General features: G+C 35.5%; 2 protein-coding genes across 7 annotated transcripts in view; one reads left to right on the top strand and one right to left on the bottom strand.

Moving 5' to 3' along the window:
• The window catches only part of LOC109085123 (tenascin-N-like), a 37111-nt gene extending 22674 nt beyond the window's left edge, over nucleotides 1–14437 (top strand). For all 4 annotated transcript variants that reach the window (XM_042776006.1, XM_042776015.1, XM_042776020.1 and 1 more), the window contains 13 exons: nucleotides 293–556; nucleotides 1662–1844; nucleotides 1952–2041; nucleotides 7204–7467; nucleotides 9402–9665; nucleotides 9987–10250; nucleotides 10572–10702; nucleotides 11359–11497; nucleotides 11654–11805; nucleotides 11989–12085; nucleotides 12203–12367; nucleotides 12449–12612; nucleotides 13763–14437. In XM_042776006.1, the coding sequence (XP_042631940.1) occupies nucleotides 293–556; nucleotides 1662–1844; nucleotides 1952–2041; nucleotides 7204–7467; nucleotides 9402–9665; nucleotides 9987–10250; nucleotides 10572–10702; nucleotides 11359–11497; nucleotides 11654–11805; nucleotides 11989–12085; nucleotides 12203–12367; nucleotides 12449–12612; nucleotides 13763–13888 (2303 nt within the window). In that variant the 3' untranslated portion in view covers nucleotides 13889–14437. The remainder of the gene's footprint in view (nucleotides 1–292; nucleotides 557–1661; nucleotides 1845–1951; nucleotides 2042–7203; nucleotides 7468–9401; nucleotides 9666–9986; nucleotides 10251–10571; nucleotides 10703–11358; nucleotides 11498–11653; nucleotides 11806–11988; nucleotides 12086–12202; nucleotides 12368–12448; nucleotides 12613–13762) is intronic.
• Nucleotides 14438–18594: 4157 nt separating this feature from the next.
• LOC122148728 (uncharacterized protein KIAA0040-like) overlaps nucleotides 18595–23181 on the bottom strand; it is a 14655-nt gene continuing 10068 nt past the window's right edge. The window contains exons 1-3 of one of the 3 annotated variants that reach the window (XM_042775973.1): nucleotides 22328–22637; nucleotides 19523–19730; nucleotides 18595–19215 (exon numbers count right to left, since the gene is read on the bottom strand). In XM_042775973.1, coding sequence (XP_042631907.1) covers nucleotides 18850–19179 — 330 coding nt within the window. In that variant the 5' untranslated portion in view covers nucleotides 19180–19215; nucleotides 19523–19730; nucleotides 22328–22637 and the 3' untranslated portion in view covers nucleotides 18595–18849. Of the gene's footprint in view, nucleotides 19731–22327; nucleotides 22640–23181 lie in introns of those variants that run through there. The other 2 variants (XM_042775995.1, XM_042775984.1) reach the window with 2 other exon arrangements.

The following is a 23181-nucleotide window of genomic DNA, read 5'->3' as shown; positions in this document are numbered from 1 at the left end:
GCAATGTTTAATTTATGAATCAATTGTTCTTTTGAGTCAGGTCTTTTGAATGAATCAGTTGACCCAATAAAAAAAAAGGTCTGAATGATTCATTTATTAATCTGAAAGATCTAATTATACTGACACTGACTATGAATATTGTCAATGAATATCGACTTATATTTTGGTCTGTTTGTCATTGTTGGTTGGCTGAACAAATTAATAATTAATGAACAGGACCCTAATGCATAGACAACTAGTATATCATCTGATGTAAAAGAATGCTAATTGAAAACATTTCTTCATACTTCAGTTCTAGGACCAAAAGGCCTCCGTCTGATCAAAGTCACAAATGTATCTCTGCTGGTGGAGTGGGAGTCTGTGAGAGGAGCCGAGCACTACATCCTGTCCTACTATCCAAAGGGAGACGAGGGAGCCATTAAAGATGTCCAGGTGGAAAACACGAAAAACTCCTACCTACTCAAGGGCCTCAGACCCGGAGTCACGTATATAGTGCAGGTGTATGCTATCATCAGGGGCATTAACAGTGAATCTGATGAGATTGTGGCCACGACTGGTAAGAACAATTGCCTAAAATACTACAGATATACTGGTAATCATACAGTATTGAGGGTTCAGAGCTTAAAATAGATGTTATTTGTCTAAAGGCTTTGTAAACAAAGAAAGTTCATTTCAGTTCAGTAAAATGGCTTTGTCATAGCAGCAAACAAACAGCGGTATTTGTCTTCATTATAAGGCCAGATGTAACTAAGCTGGTAGAGTTCAATGAAAAGCCAAAAACACATTTTCATGGAAATGAATGCTTACAGTTGTGCAACAATGGGATGAGCACTACAGCATTTTGATGTGGTCAGTCATACATCCCCCCACAGCACATTAGGCTCCCATGAGAAATGCTGATCATCTGGATGTGATGACAAAGATGAATGGCCAGCATGGGACACTGTCTGTCACCAGTTAAAAGAGTGTTTGAATGTCCGAAAGCATTTCCTTCTCACATGAGAAGTGTAGCTCTGTCTGAAGTTGTAGAATCCTTGGCTGCAACTCATTTCTGTCATCCGGTGGCAGAATGTTGAGGACGGATGCTTGTAAGAAGAGTACTGGAGACATCATATAAAAAATATGAAAGAAATGCCAAAGGATTTGCATTCATCTGTATCAAATAAATCTGTACACAGAATCACTGTAGAATTAAGAAACTTGACTTAATGCAGATGAATATATATATATATATATATATATATATATATATATATATATATATATATATATATATACACACACACACATACAAATGCAAATGCACATTAGTATATCAGTCAGCATATTGATTTCTGAAGGTTCATGTGACACTAAAGACTAGATTAATAGCTGCTGAAAATGTATTCTTGTCATCACAGGACTAAATTACATTTTAATATATTTAAAAAGGGAAAACAGTTATTTTGAATCGTAAAAATATTTAATATTTTTGATCAAATAGATGTAGCCATTGAAATCTTATCAACCTCAAATTTCTGATATATGCCTGATTATACACAGTTGTCATATTGCACAGTGCACAGTTTCATGAAACAGCTAAAAACAACTTAGTGCACCACCTAGCTGTTTGCTGTTTACTGTCCATAACAGATATTGCCGCTATCTGGTTTTCTCTTCAGAGGTCTCTGGTGTTGAAGGAATCAAAGTGCTGGGCCAGACAGAGGACTCTATCCAGGTGGACTGGAAGAACCCTGCAATTGCTGTGGACTACTTCAAATTGACCCATGCTAGCCCTGATGGTCAGGAAGGACAGGAGAATGTGGCAATGAGCCAAGAGGCCAGAACCAAGCACACCATTGTAGGTCAGTCTGCTGTTATGCATCCATCTGGAGTCATAGGTCCCTAAGCTTCAGAGTGTATTGATTTCAGTAGCTGTGTAGTGAGAACAACATGAATGTGTGTTTTTCAGGCCTAAACCCAGGAACAGAATATCAGATAGGTGTGCAACCAGTCAAAGGTAAAATGGAAGGCAAGCCATCGTATGCCACAGGGGTCACAGGTCAGTAATATGCCTCCATAGCAATGCATAAAGTGGAAAATAAAATTTCCAGACACCACTTTAGATTTTCTTTCATAGTGGGGATGATCAATTGACTTGTATAGTGTTTTTATACTGAGCTAATGATATTTTATATCCCACAAACCCAAGACAGAAACCTTTTCACATTTTCAGATTTCCTGCAAGACTTTTTCCCGCAAGACATTAATTTTTACTCTACAATATGAATATTTAATATGTTTATTAAGCCACTTCATTGTGCCACACTGTAGGTGATTTCATGCTTTATTAATCTTGTGGGTGCTCACAATGTAGGTGAAACCAGACCTATATCTGTATAGAAATTACAACATCAAAATCTGCTGAAATACATGGAGGAAGCAAAATATAGCAGAGACAAATAGAAGCACAAAATTAGATTACTGTTCTGATGTTGATACTAGAGATAGAATCTTGACCACAACAATCTTTTAATGGAGGGAGTCTTTTCATGCTTTCATGCTTTACGCTCAGAAAATATTTTCTTCTGAAAGGGTTCAGTGTCCAATGTTAGTTGAAATCTTTACAGCCCAGTGCGTAAGACAGATATCTTCCTCGTCACCATAAATCAATTAAATTGCTTCCTTGACTGAAAAAACAAAACAAAACAACAAATCCGTTTTATTATTTTACCCAGGGCAATTTAAATATGGGAGTTCTAACATTACTTGTTTTGAAAAAGTACACATTTCCAAAAGCAACAAATATTCACGAAGAACCCTAGAGGCATCGGTTTCTGCATCATTGTAGGTATCTTAGTGGTTGGAGCTGCAGTTATTTAAATGTATGCTTTAGAGATGATAGTCTGCCAACAAAGAGATCTTTATACTAACTAAACCTGTCAAATAATATGGAAACAAATCAGTAGTGGTCTGTAAATCTCTGTTAGAGGTGTCCAACGATGTCCAATGAAAAGAAGTCTTTTTAATATGTGATTTGTGTATGTCTGTGCCTTTTGGAAATGTTGCAGAATAATTCTGATGGACTGCCCATATAATATCCCCCTATTAAAATGACAATAAGCAATAGCCCTCAAATCATTAAAAGGCATCTGTCATGTTTTAGCCTTAAATTTCATAGTCTTAATGCTTGAACTTATATTTATGTATATTTAACAGCTGTAATATTCCCTGTTTAACATTTATGTGTCACTGCCTTTGGCTCAATAATAAGATAATCCCTTTAGAATTATGGTTTAAGACGCAAAATTATGGTTGCAAAGAAAACTTACCATACATAACCACAGTTATGTGCAGAGGGTGGTTTTAATATATCAAATGCAGGGCAGGGAACTGCTAGAGTTTGTATTCAACATCTGCGGCTTTGAATTATTGCTGTAAGCATAAATATAGTTTACTTTGTCAGGCTATTTACCTATGGGAATTGCGCTCTTAGCCAGAGGTGCTTGAGATAAATTAGCTGTACTCCGACTCTGCCGATTAGAGTTTCCCAAGTCTCATAGTCAGCTAATCAGATGTGTGTAGGGCTGCTTTGTCTGAGGAGACAAGTGTGGGGATGTCTCAGTGAGAAAACAATCAATAGTACAACAATAAAAGAAAAACATGAAATCAAATAGTGGTGAAATGTGATTGTAACAGAATTGTATAGGCAAATACATAAGAATTTGTGTTTAAGCTGTCTACTCTTTAAAAAGGTGCTGTTTTAATTAAGATCCTTCTTTTCTCAGAGCCCCAAGGCTTCCTTAAAGGGCTAGTTCAGCCCAAAATATATATATATTTTTTTTGGTTCATTGGGTCCAGTGTTGTTTTGGACCCCACTGACTTTCATTGTATGTAAACAGCTGAACATTCTTCAAAATATCTTCATTTGTGTTTCACAGGAGAAAAAAAAGGCTTAAAAGTTTGGAATGACATAAGCATGAGTAGATGGAAGGTTACTTTTGGGGTGAACTATCCCTTTAAATGAGCTTCAAACTGAAGTATTTGATCCTTGTCAAGTAGTTAACATCTGACCTCATATTATCCCAGCAGCACTAATCTCTTTTAAGAAAAGAGATTTTTACTTTACACAGTCAAGGTGTTGTCAAAAAAGTGGACACTTTAGCTCTGTATTGGAACTTCTGAGTTTTGGCTCAAAATTATATATTTGTCTTAGGGGGCTTCTAGAAGAAATAGTTTGGGTGTTATTGCACATTTTATATAAAGAACCATCTGATTTCTGTAGTTACACGTACCTCATGTGAGCCACAGCGAGATTCTCAGTTTCAAAAGTGCTTGGGTGAGAATTTAATACTTGATTCTGCCTTTAAATTTAAGGTAGTACTACATCCTTTGAGTCTCTTCCTGACAGCAACAGCAGCCATTAGAGAGGCCTCCAGTAGATAGTATTTTCCCTCCACTCAGCAACTTATGAATTACTGCACCAGCTACTCCTACACTTAGTCTTACCAATCCGTAGGAACAGGAAATGGATTTTCAGTGCTTCCTCACAGACAATTTTTGCACATGTGCATCACAGAGAAACCAGAGTGTATATTGTTCTTCTTCTTATCCAGTGGAATCTAGGGTGACCATATTCAATTTCATATAGAATTTCTTATATTTTACGACTGAATAACTGCAGCATTCACACTGACCTGAAGATGAACAGTGAAATTTATATATGTGACCCTGGACCACAAAACCAGTCTTAAGTCGCTGGGGTATATTTGTAGCAATAGCCAAAAATACATTGTATAGGTCAAAATGATTGATTTTTCTTTTATGACAAAAATCATTAGGATATTAAGTAAAGATCATGTTCCATGAAGATATATTGTAAATTTCCTACTGTAAATATATCTAAACCTAATTTTTGATTAGTAATATGCATTGCTAAGAACTTCATTTGGACAACTTTAAAGGCGATTTTTTTCTCAATATTTAGATTTTTTTGCACCCTCAGATTCCAGATATTCAAATAGCTGTATCTCAGCCAAATATTTGTCCTATCCTAACAAACCATACATCAATGGAAAGCTTATTTATTCAACTTTCAGATGTATAAATCTCAATTTAAAAAAATGTACCCTTATGACTGGTTTTGTGGTCCAGGGTCACATATGTGATCAAGGGCCCCCCAACCTTGTTTCCTTTAGCATCAATGACTTTTCAAGTTCTTGGGAACCATAAAAACACAACTTTAAATTAACTGAAAAGACTGCCTCTATAAAAGAACAAAATGGCTCAATAGGGGACGTTTCTACTACAACTGAAGACATTCAGTCTGTCGCAGACTTTGATACTTTTGTTCTACCTGGAAATCAATGTGTCCCTCATCACCAATTCCATAACAATCAGGTGTAGTTCTGCCACTACAAGGGAGTTTAAGGCATCATTTGTTCAGTGGAAAGAATCATTGGATTGGACATCTTTGAAGAACTAAATGTCCTAAAGTGGGTAAACAAGACCACACATCTTGAACAGCACTACGTTAAAATTAACTTTCTAAGAAGGGCTTTCAAAACTTATGAGGTGCTAATTGCAGTGCAGATGACATGAGTACACTCACAATTGATTGTATTAATGGATTCATTTTCTGTGCAACATTGTGCATTGCAGTGTTTCTTCACAGTGGATCTAAAATGTACATCTCATGAAGCAGATCATGCCATAATTCTGCCCTGATTCTCATAACGGATAAACAGTTTTCCATTATAGAAATGTGCTTTCAGCTTATATCTTCCCTGCTGTACTTTGGCTTGGAAGCTTGAAATGAGTCCAGAGAAATTTGGGAGAAATATTTTCTAATCTGACCATACTTTAATGGTCAGAGACAGGGATAGAGATACATTTGGCAGTTTTTCCTCAATCTCTCTGGCCCCGTGCTGTTTGATAAAGAACATATTATTTGTATAAGCAATAACACAGAAAAGAGCTGCTTGGCACATATCATTTGGTTATGACTTGGTTGTTTGTGTGTTGAGATATTGGCTAGGTAATTACAGAATCATTAAGTTTTGAGTGTCTCATAAATGCATTTAGAATTGGCATTGTCTGCTTTCCAGTTTTAGCTGTTGCTTTGTATTCTGGTCCATGTTTCAAACTCAGACGAGTCAAAAATGATAAGCAATCAGAGAGCATAAAATGAGAGCTTTGGATTCTAGCAATCTTGGAAGGCATCGTGAATCAGTTTCCATGATGCCAGTAGCATGGTGACATTCGGCTAACCTTGCTGCAGTCACAGAATGATAACCTAAATGATGATTGTTTTTCCTTTTCTCTTTAATTCCTCTGTTGCATTGCATGGGCACTTTCTTAGTTCCAGTGGAACTGCTATATTGCAGTAACACCAGTAAGACAAAGGAGCATATTCCTGATAATTGTGAATCCATAAGCCTGATGAAATATAAAAACCTCAACAGCATCTTGTTCTTGCAGTTACATTCACTTGCAGACAAAATACAGAAAGTTCTGTAAATCAAGAATTCATAAAAAAATTTAAATCTCACTAAATGTTGTACAATTTATGCTAAAACAGAAAAGTTCATTTTATTCAAATTTGTGTAAATGAAAAGTAAATTTATCATGTTTAAAACATTTGATAATAAAATCATATTTATACAACAAAAAAGACAAAAAAATAAATTGTCTGAAATCTCTGATGTCTTTGTATCATGTGCAATTATGAGTAAATAATACATTTATCTTATAAATATTTATATATTGTGGACGTAAATGTTTTCAGCATAAATCTCACTATATGTTGTTAGATTTATTTGCCCATGCAAGATTCTTTTTTCTTATTGCAGTTTTATGTAAATAAAAAAATAAATGTATCTTTTTTTTATAACTAATTAAATATCTAATATTTTATTTACTCAAACAATATTTTTTTCAATAGTTTAAAATTGAAATTGTATTTAAAATATTTTATAATACAATAATATTTATACAATGAAAAGATACTAATATAAATATAAGATATTTGAAATCTCTTAAGTCTTTTTATCATATACATTTGTGAGTAAATAATAAATTATCCAACAAATATTTCATTATGGATTTTATTTAAAAATATTTATATTAAATACGTTGATTTAGAAAATGTTAATTTTTATTTGTGCCAGTGTTTCATTTTTTAATTTTTTTTATCTGAATGTTTTGAATTATCTTATCCAACAGACATTGATGCCCCAACCAATCTGGCAACCCAGGATGTGACGGAGAACTCTGCAACTGTGACATGGGATGGTGTTTGGGCTGAGATCGATGGTTACATGCTGACATACAGCTCTGCAGAGGGAACCAGCCGAGAAATTAAAGTGGGTGTGGACGCTACTTCTTACCAGCTGACCTCTCTGAAACCAGGAGTCCTGTACACAGTGTTCCTCTGGGCCTATAAGGGCTCTCGTTCCAGTCGGAAGAGCATGACCGAGGCTGAGACGGGTAAGCTGTTCACCTTTTGAGTGAGGTTGTGGGGCTTTACTGTCACTGTTTTTATTTCCTCATCTCAAGCATTCCCTCAAGGGATCTTGCCACTATGCTTTGATCTCTTGGAAGAGTGGCATTCTCATATGTTCATTGTTTCCTTGTGCTCCTAAGCAGTCATTTCCGTGCTTGATTCTATTTCTTTTGACAGAGATTTTGTCTCTCCAACAAGGCTTTTGCATGCATTCCTTGCAGAAAACATCTACATTTTTGCATTTGGCAGACGCATTGTACGCGTTTTGTGTTATCTGAGAATCAGACCATGACCTTGGTGTTGCAAGCACCAGCAACCTACCAGTTGTCAGCAGCGTATTATTTCTGTTTGCATTGTATTACTGATGCAGCCTTTAACAAACTGCATGAATGACTGGAATATCTACCTAGGAATATTTGAGGCTTTGTTTACTGGAATCAGGAAGCTGAAAGTTTAGATAAGCCTTTAAATTTGGTAGAAAATCCAATCAAGTTACAATAGCTGGTGCCTAAACTTGCAAATGACATAATGTTTCATAATGTTTGCTACTGTAGCTGCCTTAATTAGCCTCAGACATGTTAATATGTAATTTAGTAATGCAAATTTTATGTTAATATTTTATATGAAGGTATTAGAATACAATCATTGACCCATCACTTATGTTTCCTCTAATATCTGTGCAAATGTTAATTTACACTGTCTGAGCATGATGGTCTTTTTTTTACCCCATTTTACTGTGTTTTGTTTTTGCATTTTGTTACTGCTTCATTTAATGTATAAATCTTCAAATAGAACGCGATTCAAACATGTATTTTAGAACTTTTTCTCAATGTTATGAGAATGCTTTTCAAGTACAAATAACATAATGTTCTAAAAATGTTGTTCTATCAATGTTTTCTTTCAATGTATGAGAATGTACATCAAAAATTCATAATGTTATAAGAAAATTACATAAACATTAACATTTTGTACTAACATTTATATAACGTTTTAACAATGTTTGTGAAAGTTGTGAGAACATTCCTTATTAGCTGGAAATGTGATTACTTGAAAAGATCTTCTCATCCACAACACTGGTACCATCTATTGATTTTTCTCAGGGTAGCCTTATGCAGACCCCTGCAATCATCATGAATATCATTTTATTGTCATGTCATTGTTCAGGAACAAGATTAGTTCATATTTAAACAATGCAGATAGAAGGTTCCTGAAATGACAACAAACCAATAACAATATTAAAATGAGAAATATTACATATATACAGTATACACATTGCTATATTTCATATAAACCAGCATCGATTGACTCCTTGTTAATTTTGCTCTTGAAACAACACATGTCAGTTTTGATACTTTCTATATATATATATATATATATATATATATTCTTGAAACAACACATGTCAGTTTTGATACTTATATATATATATATATTAATTCCAATAAGTATTCATAAAAGAATACTTTTTTTTTTTTTTAAGAATACTCTTAATGTTGTGCAGATTTGTCCCTTGGTGTAGTGATAAATTACAACATTATAACAGAACCTGCTGGCTGCATTAATCAAGCTGAACTCTAATTTGAGAAAATTGCACTTTCATAAGCACAGAGCATTTCCAAATTTACATTAAATTAATTAAAGTCATGAATTTTCCCTCAACTTTTTAAAGAAGCAAACAACATCAGATAAGATAAAACTTTATTGATCCAATAGGGAAAATTACTTAATATATGCATTGTGGATTTTTATTTATTTAATTGGTTATGATTGTGATGGGATATATTAGTTCATGGTTCAGTGATGCATTCCTTTATATAGACATGCATCTTCTTACATCTCCTCTGCTGCACTTTCTATACCTGCATGGCTGCAATGCAGCAATGTTGTGCAATAACCTGTTGTACATTTGGCTTTCTAGATATAGACGCTCCTACTAACCTCATGACCAAGGAGGTGACAGAGGACTCTGCGTTGGTGACGTGGGACAAGGTGCAGGCTGATATTGATGGCTACATGCTGAGCTACAGCTCTATAGATGGCTCCGGTCAGGAGGTTCGAGTAGGAGCTGACAGCACCTCCTACAAGTTCACTGCTCTGAAGCCTGGAGTTCTCTACACTGTCTATGTGTGGGCCATCAAGGGCCCTCGTGTTAGCAAAAAGAGCTCGACAGAAGCAGAAACAGGTTTTTGAATTGTGTCTTCCCAGTTGGCTCATGCAAACTAACACAGAGTTCTCTGTTTTGAACAGTTTATCTGTTTGCAGGAATACGACTTTATGGCATGAATCCTCAGGTCCAATTGTTTATGGCTTTAATGCAGAAATGTGCATTAAAAGTGAAGTGTGTCATTTTTTTAAAAGTTAAAATACTTTTTCATATACCATAGTTGTCCAGCATGTCCACCATTGATTTATTCATTGTCTACAGATTACGTATTCTGTAAAACATGTTGCATTGCTTCCATTTCCTTGAAGAATTAACATTGTCATACAAATGGCTTTCTAGATATAGATGCTCCCATTAACCTCTTAACCCGAGAGGTGACAGAGTACTCTGCGTTGGTGACGTGGGACAAGGTTCAGGCTGATATTGATGGCTACATGCTGAGCTACAGCTCTATAGATGGCTCCGGACAGGAGGTTCGAGTAGGAGCTGACAGCACCTCCTACAAGTTCACTGCTCTGAAGCCTGGAGTTCTCTACACAATCTACATCTGGCCTGTGAAAGGCTCTCGCTCAAGCAGGACAGCCACAACTGAGGCTGAAACAGGTTATCTGATTCAAGCAGGCAGCGTGGTTCTGTTCCCATGCTTTCTTCTACTGCCTAAATATGTCAAATGAAGCATGACGAAGGTCTTTGCTAAGGTCTTGTCTCAGCAATAGTGATAACTGAATTAAATCTGAACAGAGAGCTTAAAGAGGATGAATCTATCAATTTGTGACACTGACTGGAATGCTAACGCTCAACGTCATTTCTCATCTGTTAAGAGATAATTAAGAATTAGTTGTATTCTCATGATCGTTTCCAGACACAGTTCAGCCACATATGATGTCAACCTCATTCAACCGAGTACTTATTGTTGATCCGCAGAGATTGATGCACCAAAGAATCTCAAAGCCATTGATGTCAAGACTCAAACTTCCACTTTAACATGGAAAGCTCCTCAGGCTAATATTGATGGCTACATCTTGACCTACAGGGCTGAAGATGGCAGCGTGCAGGTTTGCTCTACATGCTAACAGATTTTGAAACTGTTCAATTCAATTCTGTATCCATTTACTGATAAGAATTTACAAGGTATTATATTTTAAGATCAGATCATGCAATAGCTAACATGAACTAACAATAAACAATACTTTTATGGCATTTATTAATGTTGGTTAATGTTAATTTCTTTGTTAACTAATACATTTTAACATTTCAATTTGTATGAATTAACGTATTATGAACCAACATGAACAAAATTGTATATATTTTTAGCAGCAATTACTCCAGTCTTCAGTGTTACATGACCCTTCAGAAATCATTCTAATATGCTGATCTGGTGCTCAAGAAAAGTTCCTTATTCTTATCAAAGTTAAAACTATTTTTGTGGAAAACATGATACATTTTTCAGGATTCTTTGATAAAAAGAAAGTTTGAAAGAATAGCATTTATTTTTGTTTGTTTGTAACATTATTAATGTCTTTACTCTCAATTTAATGTATCCTTGCTGAATAAAATAATTAATTTTTAAATTTATTTTTAATTGTTAGATATGATACCCAATGCACTAGCTAATTAATCTATTATGTTTGTTAATATCTGACTGACATTTGTAATTTTGTCCAAATTGAGTTGTTGTTTGTTTCACTGACTTTCTGCTTTATTGTTTTAGACTGTAGAAAAAACTTTGGCTGCGCGGGAGAACAGATTTGCTCTCTCTGACCTTGCAATGGGGAAAAAGTACATTGTCACCCTTATTGCCTACAGGGGCACGAAGAGGAGTAGGGTAGTGGAGACCAGCTTTAGCACAGGTAATTTATGCAATACCATATTCCTTCATTCACACGTTTATGAGACTCCTAGTGTAGCAACAGATCACCAAGCCTTATTTTCACCAAATATTAAATATATAAAAGTTAACTGAAACAAGAAACCTCATACATTTGTTGTATTGCTGTTATTTCTAGTGCGTCTGGCCTACCCGTTCCCAATGGACTGCACTCAGATTATGAGAAATGGAAACATGGAGACTGGCGTCTACACAATCTACGTCAACAGCAACCGTAGCAGAACCATGCAGGTGTATTGTGACATGACAACTGATGGCGGTGGCTGGATTGTAAGTATGCCGTTATGATTATTATTCTTTTTTGTTGTGGAATATTTAATACTGAGATGAAATCATAAAATGCAAGGTTTCATTTATTATATATTCTTCCGGTTTTGATTTTATTAATTCATTTTGTATCCACAGTATATAGTATGCTTGTATCTAACAACTTATCCTATGTATCAATCACAGGTGTTACAGAGACGAAACACAGGAAAATTAGATTTCATGAGGCGCTGGAGAGAGTATATGAAAGGCTTTGGAGAACTGACAGATGAATTTTGGCTCGGTATATCTAATAAAGTTTTCACATTATACGCTTATTGAAACCTTTCACTTACCCATGTCTTTGCTTCATATTGAACTAGATATTGATTTGAACTCCTCTGATGCTTTTGTTGACCAGGCTTGGAGAAGATCCATGAACTGACTAATACTCCTACACAATATGAAGTGCGTTTCGATCTGGGCTTGGGATCAGAGCGGACATATGCTGTCTACGATAACTTCAAAGTAGCACCATCCAAACAGAAATTTAATCTTACCATCGGCAACTACAAAGGAAATGCTGGTGAGTTGAATTATGTAATCTGATTATGCCAACAAAGTTATATGATGCAAAGTCATGTTATTAACAACACATTGTGCACAGGTGATGCCATGACCTACCATCATGGAGGGTCTTTCTCCACGGTGGATTCAGACAATGACATCGCGCTTAGTAACTGTGCTCTGACTCACCAAGGTGCCTGGTGGTACCAGAACTGCCACTTGGCCAATCTGAACGGCAGATTTGGGGACAACAGACACAGTATGGTGAGTTATAAGGATTTTGTTAAAAAATAGGGTGTCTGTTTTGGTGTGGTTTATTCTACAGAATGCCATAGGAAATACAGTAATGAGATGTAATAACCAGCAGAGGGAGCTCTCAAATTACAACACTGAAGGGAAGATTTGAAGCCAAACCTCTTACAAGAATAGCCCAATGATTCAAAAGAAAATCAATGTTCTGGATCTATCAGAGCTCTTAAATTCACAAATAAGATGATTCTTTCAAGTTGGTTGGAGATTTATATTCCCATTACAGCCTTTATTTCTGTGAGGCTAACAGGTATACTGAATGTTTTTCATGGAGGAGGGAAAACAACATTGTAGGAGGCAACAAAGTAAAGAATTTTTTTTTCTAAACATCAAACTAAGCCTAGGTGTTAGGGGCTACCAACTTTAAAAATATATATAACTTTACATTTTAGACTGATTTTTATAATTATAAATGACCCAAACATACACTACTGTGCAGTAAAATGTAAACTGGTAGTTTTATACTATACTATAAATTCTTTAATTCCACAAGGATGCATTAAATTATTCAGAAATTATAGTAAAAACATTTGTAATGCTGTAAAAGATTTCTATTTCAAATAAATGTTCTTTTCAATTTTATTTATATAAAAACGTGTCCTCAAAAAATGTAAATGTATCATGGTTTCCACAAAAATATTACAGTTATTAAACGTTCAACGTTTTAATTTTTTTTTTTTACTTTGATTATAATAAGAAATGTTCCTTAAACACCAAAACATCATATCAGAATAATTACTGAAAGATCATGTGACACTGAAGACTGGAGTAATGGTTGCTGAAACAGGAATGAATTACATTTTAAAATATATTAAAATAGAGAACAGTTAATAATATTTCAAAATATTATTGTTTTTACTGTTATTTTTGATCAAATAAATGCAGCCTTGGTGAGCAGCACAAGAGACTTCTTTCAAAATTTTGATCAAAAACCCAAAACTTTTGAACTTTTTGTAGCATTTCTGAAAAACACAAACATAGGCAAAAATGACCACTCAATATTAGATGAAATCTCTTTCATCAACGATGCTGCCTGATGATATAATCAATGAGTAGCTGAATGTTAGTAAAATAAACTTAATACTTTCCTGATTGTGTCTTTCAGGGAGTAAACTGGAAGCCATGGAAGGGGCACCTCCAGTCTCTCGACTTTACAGAAATTAAGATCCGGCCAGTGGGAGCAGCGGGCAGACAGAAAAGGTCATTGAAAAGGAGAGTAGCTGTGTTTTAACAATCACTTGAAATTTTTTTTTTATAATAACATCCTAAATGTTTCAGAACTGGATCAAACCAAGTAGGAACAGTTCTTCATATCAGCAAAGCCACTCTATTCTGTAGATTATATGCTGTGTAACTGTCTTTTGTAACATTATACAAAAGTCAGATTTCAAATAGAATATGCTATACTTCTTTTGATTTACTATATATGCACACTGTATATGAAAGAAATCCAAAAGCAAACCAAAATTTGTAGCATGACTGACATCACAGTGCCATTCCTAACTCAAAGGGTGTATTTCATGCATTTAAGTGAAGGTAAAATGCATTATAATCTTCACAGAACCTGTTATTTTTTTTATATATATATACAGTATATATATATATATATTTTATTACAGTGTTTTGCACCAAAATACTTTTTACTGTATGATGATTTTCTAAAGTTTTGAATGGATATTCAGGATTTTACCCCATCATAATAGCTGACAATTATGATTTAATTCAAATGTCATGTATAAAAAGATGTTTCATAACAGATATTAAGGTATAATGTCTTCCATCTGGATGTGTAATGTAGTTGTTTTATAATTCCTGACACAGACACAAAATCAAGTGTCACACTTTCACAGAAGTAAAGTTTGTTCAAATAAAAAAAAAGAGTTTGAAATATTTCACTCATTGGATTGGATCAGCTCTACGGCTAAAAATAATGGGAAATTAGGAAAATGACACTGCATATTGCAGCATTTTAATGTCACTGTCACTGCAGTGGGCCAGTCATTCGAAAATCTTCACATCACCCCATCAAGAGTAACTGAAAATGTACGTTTAGATCATACTGGGAAAATAACTGTTCTTATAGAGGAAATTACATCAGAAGGAGGCATATCAGCTTCAGCAGGAGCAGGACTGTACTGGCTCATCATTAGGTCTCCAGACATCTGCCAAACAGGCACATCTACTGGGCAAATAGTAGGCTAAAGAAATGTTGTGTTTATTTATTTATTTTCTTGCTAAAAGCATGTTTTGTTCTAAAGCCCCATGGATTCTGGTACCACAGCGTGCTTCATTTTTCTCTCATCAGTCTATGGCTGAATCACTGTTTTGGATGGGTTTTTTTATATTTCCTCTCCCCGCCTTCTCCTTCTGCATTAGCGTGAGCTGGAGCATGAGACAAAACAAGGTCTGTTTGGGTGGAGGGATCTGGACTGTGGGTGTGTATAACCAGGGGAGAATTTCCCTTTCAGCCCTCTGCTCTGCCTCCTGATGCTCATGCTGTTATGTGATGGAAAACTGCAGCAATAGGGTGTGTCCGTGGCTGCAAAATGTTCACTAAGTACTTTTTTCCATATAAATATACAGACAATCTATCACACCCTACTTGTACCATATTGTAGGTCAGGGTTATTCAAATCTTACCCTCGAGGGCCGGTGCACTTCAGAGTTTAGCTCCAACCCTGATCAAACTCACCTACCTGTGATTTTCTAATGATCCTGAAGACACTGATTAGCATGCTCAGGTGTGTTTGATCAGGGTTGGAGCTAAACTCTGCAGTGCATTGGCCCTCGAGGGTAAGATTTGAATAACCCTGTTGTAGGTCTGTAGAAGGGGTGTCCAAACTCGGTCCTGGAGGGCCGGTGTCCTGAAGAGTTTAGCTCCAAATCCAATTAAACACACCTGAACCAGCTAATCAAGCTCTTACTAGGCATACTAGAAACTTAAAGGCAGGTGTGTTGAGGCAAGTTGGAGCTAAACTCTGCAGGACACCAGCCCTCCAGGACCGAGTTTGGGCACCCCTGGTCTAGAGATAAAATTGGAATGAACCATCTGAGTGCAGGTCTACGAAACCTTCACTCTACTTGTGCAATATGCAGATTGAAAGAAAATATTGGTGTATAAAATAATTACAATTATTTTACAATTTATTTGGCAAAATTATATTCTCAGCAGACATAACTTCGTCAGTGTCACATGACCTTTTGGAAATCATCCCAATATTCCAATTAATCTTAATCAAACTTTTAGCCAGTAGTGTTTTTTATGTTAATGATTTTGTAGGTGTTTAACATGCTGATTAAACTTGAATTGTGTTACCTTATTTTATAAAATGTATTTTTGACAGGTCTAAAAATACAAAGTACAGCCCAAAAAATATATAAAAAAATGTAATTTAATTTTGCAATTAAAAAAAAAGAAGACAAGGCCGAAATTTTTTTGCATGCATCAACCTGCATTGTAACATATTGAGGAAAAAAATGCTGTTTCAGCTTATTCATTCAAACTGACACTCATTTTCATGCAGAACTGGACTGATCAAAGCTTTGTTGTCGCGTATATTGAAGGAGACCACAGGAAACAGAACTTGACAGCTTATTTGTTCAAACAAATTAAAAATGTTCTCCTTTGATCCAGCTGTACCAGAAACCAAAATCAATGAAGGACAAGTATGATCCAACCTCACTGATTACATAATTACATAATAATTCAATTATATAATAATTCAGTGGTTGCTTTACCTGAAATGCATGGTAATCAAACACAGCAGTTAAGTAAAAAAAGAAGCATGATGAGTGTTAATGCATGACTTTTCTGACACACATAATCAGAATGTGCTGAAGTACAACATCTAATTATGGCACTGCAAACATCCCTGCATCTGAAAAGTGCAAGAAGATCAAAGTTTGTTTGTGAATGAAGATTTAGGAGGAGATTATGAGACCAGTGTCATGGAGCTGTTGTTGACCTTTTTCTAAAAATCCATCCATATGTGTTACAGATCCAAAATGCACCCCCCGCCCCCCAATTAAATAATGGTTTTCTCAGGCAAAATAATGGTTTTCTCAGGTGAATCATTACAGAAAGAAAGGCGGGTTATATTTATAAAGAACTTGTTTCGTAAGGAAACCATCTGTTTCTGAAGCCATTTAAAGCAGCTCATTTTAAATGCATTGCATCCTTCAAGTGAAGGACAAGTGATTGTGACCCGCTAAGTGCGTCACTAGAAGTTTTTGACATCTGTATATTACAGCATCTTTGGAAAATGATTTTATTCAAGATTTGGTTTAAGTGCAGCTTTTAGAAGCATTTGAATTTTAGGTAAGCTTTTTGGAAAGCTGACATATTTTTGACTTCTGATCCTATTAGAAATGTTGAACAAGCGATATCACACAAGCGCTGTTGTTCTGAATATTACAGGAAATCACAATGGCACTGATATTCAGAACCAACCATATGGTCGCGAGTGCGATATTTATTTTATACAGCAGTTCAATAAACGAGAACTTCATATTGAGTAACTTACATTTTAGACAGAATATTGCCGGTTTCCTTTGCTGTATTTTCACTCTGGCAACTAACAAATTCCAAATGTTATCGAAACAGAATCAGCTGTTGGGTCACTTAGCAGTGGTATGTTTCATTCCAGACTGAATTTAGAATTAATTGGTTACGTAAATGATTCAATGACTCACTCATATAGATGGTAACTAGTTTCACTCCTGAATGAATCTTTGTAGTTGAACAAATCAGTCGAATGAATAAATCAAAGTTTCACTCATAAAGACAGTTGTTGTCACAGACTGGGGTAACAATATAACCTGAAGAAAAATCCCCACCACTAATACTGTCTAGATAAGCAGATAAGCAGAGTACTGCTAGCACTGAAAAGTTCCTCTGCTGTTACTAGGCCCAATTTACACTACATAGTTCAAGTGACCCAATTCTGATCTGATATGAATCGGATATGTTTATTTGTGTCTGCCATGTAAATGGACAGATCAAATAAATGAAATGGTGGATGAAGGCTCATCAAGTTTCATGTCAAGCAAAAGCTTGCATTACCATTTCATCTGCCTCCATTGCAAATCACGCCATATTTACTTAATTTTTGGTTTAAAGTTTTTCCAGGTCAGTATGTGTATAGTATAAATGCAGTTCTGTCATCCCTTACCAAAAAGTAGTATACTTCAAGTTTATTTTATTAAGTATACTTAAGTATAGTTCAAGTATATTTTGACTTTTTGTAAGTATAAGTCAAGTATACTTAAATGTCATTTTAAGTATATTTCTGAGAAGTACATAAAGCCCATTTCTGAGAAGTACATAAAAAGTAAACTAAAAGCATACTTTCCTATTTTTTTTTTTAAAAGAAGTATACTAATAGCACACTTGAATAAACTTCTTTTTCATAAGGGATGACAACTCTCGGAGGGATTGGCATGGTAATGTACATGACAATGTTAATGTATTGGGTCTTGGCGGAATAGATCTGCTACTCTGCTGCTGCTGCGGCAGAGCAAGTACCTAGACTTGCTACTGCCAATACATCCACAACATGCTGCTGTGAGCATGTAAGAAATATCGCTGCTGCAAATATAACATACATGAAATAACCCCATAGCATACATGAATCACCTTGTAGCAGATCTATACAGGTGGAGCTGGGGGAGGTGGAGGGTTTCTGAAGCAAGCTGCACTGCTACGTTAAGCTCTAGTCATATATTTGAATGTTGAGCAGTGAGCTCATTGGCTACCAATACAGGAGCGATCCAATCAGCTGTGACATGTGATAATGATGTCATTATGTCAGATTGAGTTAGACCTATCAGACTGCGACATCAGAGTTTCATGCCAGAACTCTGTATATATCTGTATAGACCTGCAGTGTAAATGCAAACTTAGTGGCCATTTGCACAGAATGCTTTTTGGCATTTAAAAACATTTAAAGATATGCATTTATTTTCCCCTATCGTTGGTTATTGTAAAGCTTTTCCGGACCACACACACATAATACAGCATTTTCTTGCATATTCATTCACTTCTAAACTTTCCTTCTATACAAAAATTAAAAATCTCTTTTGAAATTTTTACATTCAGGCACATTTTAGTAAACACTTCTGTAACACTTTTGTACCTTTACATGTACCATGAAGATAAATAAATATAAAATTGTTCATGTTCATCATGCCTTTTTACACCATAGTCAGTGCAAGTCTTTCATTACTTATGGAATCTGTTTTGACGGAGATCCACAAGTCTTCATTATTCTGGCTGCCGGTTTTCTTTTTCTTCTTTTCGGGTTTCGCATTTGTGACTGAGGTTTCACCTTTACAACAACACCGGCATCTGCCAGCATTACGACAGCAGCAACAATGACAGCACATCAGCAGAGATGTAAAGAGGACAACTAGCGGTAGAGTCAGAAGCACCACCAGGCACACCGTGTTGTAGACGCTCTGGTCGTGCTTGGCTGAAGCGAGGTTCCATATATCATTGAAAAACTGCAGGATTTCCTCCTTCATGGTTCAGCGTGAGTTCTTCAAATCCCTTTGGAGTTCCTATAGAGATCAAATCCAATGTGATCTGAGATGTAAAGCCACCGTATATCTGATTAAACCAGTAATTAGCATGGGACTTCTATCTAGAGATCAAGAAATTGTCCATTTGATCTAATTCCAACACTATTTAAGAGTTTCACCTCAGTTTAGGCCTGTTAAATGTTCTTATGTCATAGCAAGACCCATCCTGAGAAATAGCACACAAGCCAATTGAAATATATATCAGATGGACAATTTGAAAATCCTTAATGCACACAGTTATTGCTTTAATCCCAAACTACACCATTCATCTCATAAAACGCCTTGCCTTTGGGGTCTAAGAACAAAGTGTTGCTTATGAGATGTTTCTCTTTCACTTTTCACAATTCATATCTTGTGGCTGTGAGGATTGCAGAGATAGTGGGTTGTGTTTATACTGGATGGATTCCTCTCAGCATCGGTCCCTCTGAAGACTCCAACTCTATTTTAGTCTCTTCTGCCTTGACTCTCACAGATGTGATGGAATGAGGGCATTTCTGGAGAGAGAGAGAGAGAAATATAAAAATATTAAAAAAGAGAGAGAAAGCGAAAGAGAGAGAGCAGAAGTTAAGTCAGCTGTGGATCCTTAAGTGACTCCATGTCTCTCCTGTATTCTGAATCCCATCAGTGTTGCAAGCCAGATTATTTTTGAACGTCAAATATGAACTATGTAAATAGACATCAACTAAAAAAAATAAAAATAAAAATCAATATTTGAGCTCCATATTGTATGTAGCTAGATGTTAAAATCTGACTTCGTATAGTTAATTCTTTCAGTGATGCTATTACTGTATGTTCACTTGTTTTGTTTTGTTGTTTCAGCATAATCCAGTTAAATGGACAAATATATTACCAAAACCATGAGAGATAACACATTATTTCAAAGGATGAGGAATCAATGAATATACTCAATCGGAAACACTCTGACGTCAATCCATATACCACAACGATGGTAACAAAAAGATATGCTCTGCAAAACCACTATGACATAAAACTGACTGTTTGAGCAAATCCCACAGCAACATATTGTTATCTATGTAAAAATAAAGCAAATTTGTATTGTAAGATTAAATGAATAGTAATTATTGAACTTAGTTTAAGTTGTTTCTCGTCCCAAGGTTTGAACTCATATACTTGCACCCATATGTGGGTCACATTCTTGGATTTTATGTCCCCATGAAACAATTCTACGTATTTTATGTAAAATGTTTATGAACTTTCATGCAACATGATTTTTAAAACATAGATGCACTACATCAACACAAATTTATAATGATTAGTACCTATAAAAAAAATAATAAAAATAAAAATAAAAACTTTTTGAAACACTTGGCAAATGTCCCAAGCCATGTTTTCTTAACTTCACTTTGAAATAAAGGATTCATAAATTAGCAATTTTAAGTATTTTACTCTTAACATAAAGATTCAACTTATTTTGATACATATTTTCCCCACATCCTGTTACATTAGTGACACTTGCCCTTTAAAAGCTTAATCATATGCCCTAAATTACGTGAATTCTTAGAAGTGACATCATTTCTTTGGAGGGAAAGGAACTTCAAGTATTAGTCAAACTTTTTTTATTTTTATTATTTATATGTATTTTGGATATTTTCTTTGCTCTAGTCTGATAATAGTTTATGGGATCACATATTATCAAAAAAAAAAAAAAAAAATTCCTCTGTTTCCCAAATTTGTGTTGCAAAAGTTTCTGAAGCCTCAGCATCTTGTTTTGGCTGTGCGCGGTTCATGTGGGCAATGTGTTTGTTCTGCTTCCTGCAGACAGTTTCACAACAGGAAATCTGTTAGTGCGATGTGATAAACGGCTATGCGAGAAAAGGCAACTCTCTTCTCAAATACAGACAACTGGAAGACACTCAACGTAGCTGAGCACTAAAAGGCATCATCATATCATGTTTCCCATTTTGAAGTTTCAGCTGTAGACTTGTGTAAGACTTCAAGAGCATTCATCTCTACATTCTTACTCTTATCCTTCACCTCCTCAGCACGACCCTTCTAAAGAAGAACAATCACTTTAAGTAATTCTCAGATCGGCTGAGGAATGTTAAACAGGAAGACTCTCTCAGCTTCACACAAAGCCAGGATGGAGCTCTGAATTTCACTGACAACATTAGTTACAGGTACATGCAAAGACATGCCGTTGTGAACATCAAGCCAAATTCCTCTGAAATTTGTGAAGAGATTATTAGATTAAACTAGGTAGACAAGTCATTTTTTTCTGAGGCTCACAAGCTAATTTAGCACATTTAGAAAAGACAAATACAGGGACATGATTAACCTCACACAATAGAGGACCCTGTCTAAATACAGCACAGGCCCTCAGGGTCCAAAAAATGTCTGAGAGAAAGAGGGCGAACAGAAAGCGCTGCGCTCACAGTTACTTAGTTTCATCATTTGGAAGCTCTGTAGTAAAAGCTAAAGAGTCTGTCTTAATATATTCATGGAACATGATCTTTACTTAACATCCTAATGATTTCTGGCATAAATAAAAATCGATAATTTTGACCCAATCAATGTTTTTTTGACTATTGCTACAAATACACCCAAGTGACTTAAGACTGGTTTTGTGGTCCAGGGTCACATTTAGAAAACCAGAGGACTTAAAAAGTCTGTATAAACTTCCACCTGCCCTTCAATTACGGTGCCAAGTTTATTTTCATGAATGATTTGTTTTTCCTACCTTCCTACTTCGGTGATGTCAAACAGCAATATTTTCAGACTCAATATAACAGGCCTCAATATAAACAAAATGATTTTACCACATCTTTGCCAGGACTAATCTGTAAAAAGGTCAATAGTTATTTAAGGAATATCAACCAGACAGCAGCTAAGCAAGTCATATCGCAAAATGCACATATGCAATTTATCAGAATTAGAAAAATATATATTTCTCAGCATGTCCACAAGCTTCTCCATTACACAGAATGTCAGTCACAACTCAGGGGGAGCTCAGAAGTTAAAGGGGCATATGGCCTGAATTGAGTTAGCTTTTCTCAGCTATGCCAGATATGACAAACAGATGCTCATCAGGCCAGCAATCCATCATTTCTAGCCCAGAAGCATTAAACCTTACCGGCTCTGATGAGGGGTCAGTCCAGACATCTCTGCGGGCATCACATAACGCTCATTTCAGCAACACAATCTGCTGCTCTGAATGGACGGCACATAAATCCTCAGCTGTACCTGGAGCCTGTGTGTGAGAGGAGGAGTCAAGTCAGTGTTCCTCAGTCTTCCTGGGCCGTACAGTATAAGAAAGAGCCCTCTGTCTGCTCGCAACTCTTTTGCCTGACACACAGTATTCTTGTGGTTACTTTATAAGCTCAACTTCTCTGTGATGTCACAAAATGAAGGGAGGGGAAAATGTGTCACTGTGTTTACATAGTGCTAACAAACAGTTTTTAGCATATAATGAAATCATTCTGAAAGTTCACTGAGGAACTAGAGTTAGGTTGAGTCAAGTAAATGCTTTCTTATATTTTAAGAAACTATGCATTAAGATTGAAGTCCAATAAAATTGAAATCAATCTTTCACATTGAATGAGGACAAAATTAATAGGACATTCTTGTTGTATATTTAATTTATGACTTGCAACACTTGTAATGTTTTGATAAGTAGTCTCTTATGCTCACCAAGGGTATTTATTTAGTCAAAAACGTAATAAAAACAGTAATATTGTGAAGTATTATATTATTACAATATTTGTCTCACAAAATATTAAATTGTGTCTATTATTATTACAATAACTGTCTCACAAAGCAGAAATTTAGCAGCCATTAGTAGTCTTCAGTGTGACATGATCCTTCAAAAATCAATCTAATACTGCACTTCAGAAACATTTATTATTATTATCATTGTTGAAATGATCCTTCAAAAATCAATCTTTTTAGAGGGCCCGAGCACCGATGGTGTGAGGACCCTCTTGTATC

The sequence above is a fragment of the Cyprinus carpio genome, chromosome A2, assembly GCF_018340385.1.
Source record: "Cyprinus carpio isolate SPL01 chromosome A2, ASM1834038v1, whole genome shotgun sequence".
Taxonomy (NCBI): domain Eukaryota; kingdom Metazoa; phylum Chordata; class Actinopteri; order Cypriniformes; family Cyprinidae; genus Cyprinus; species Cyprinus carpio.
This window is presented reverse-complemented; position numbering and strand designations above follow the sequence as displayed.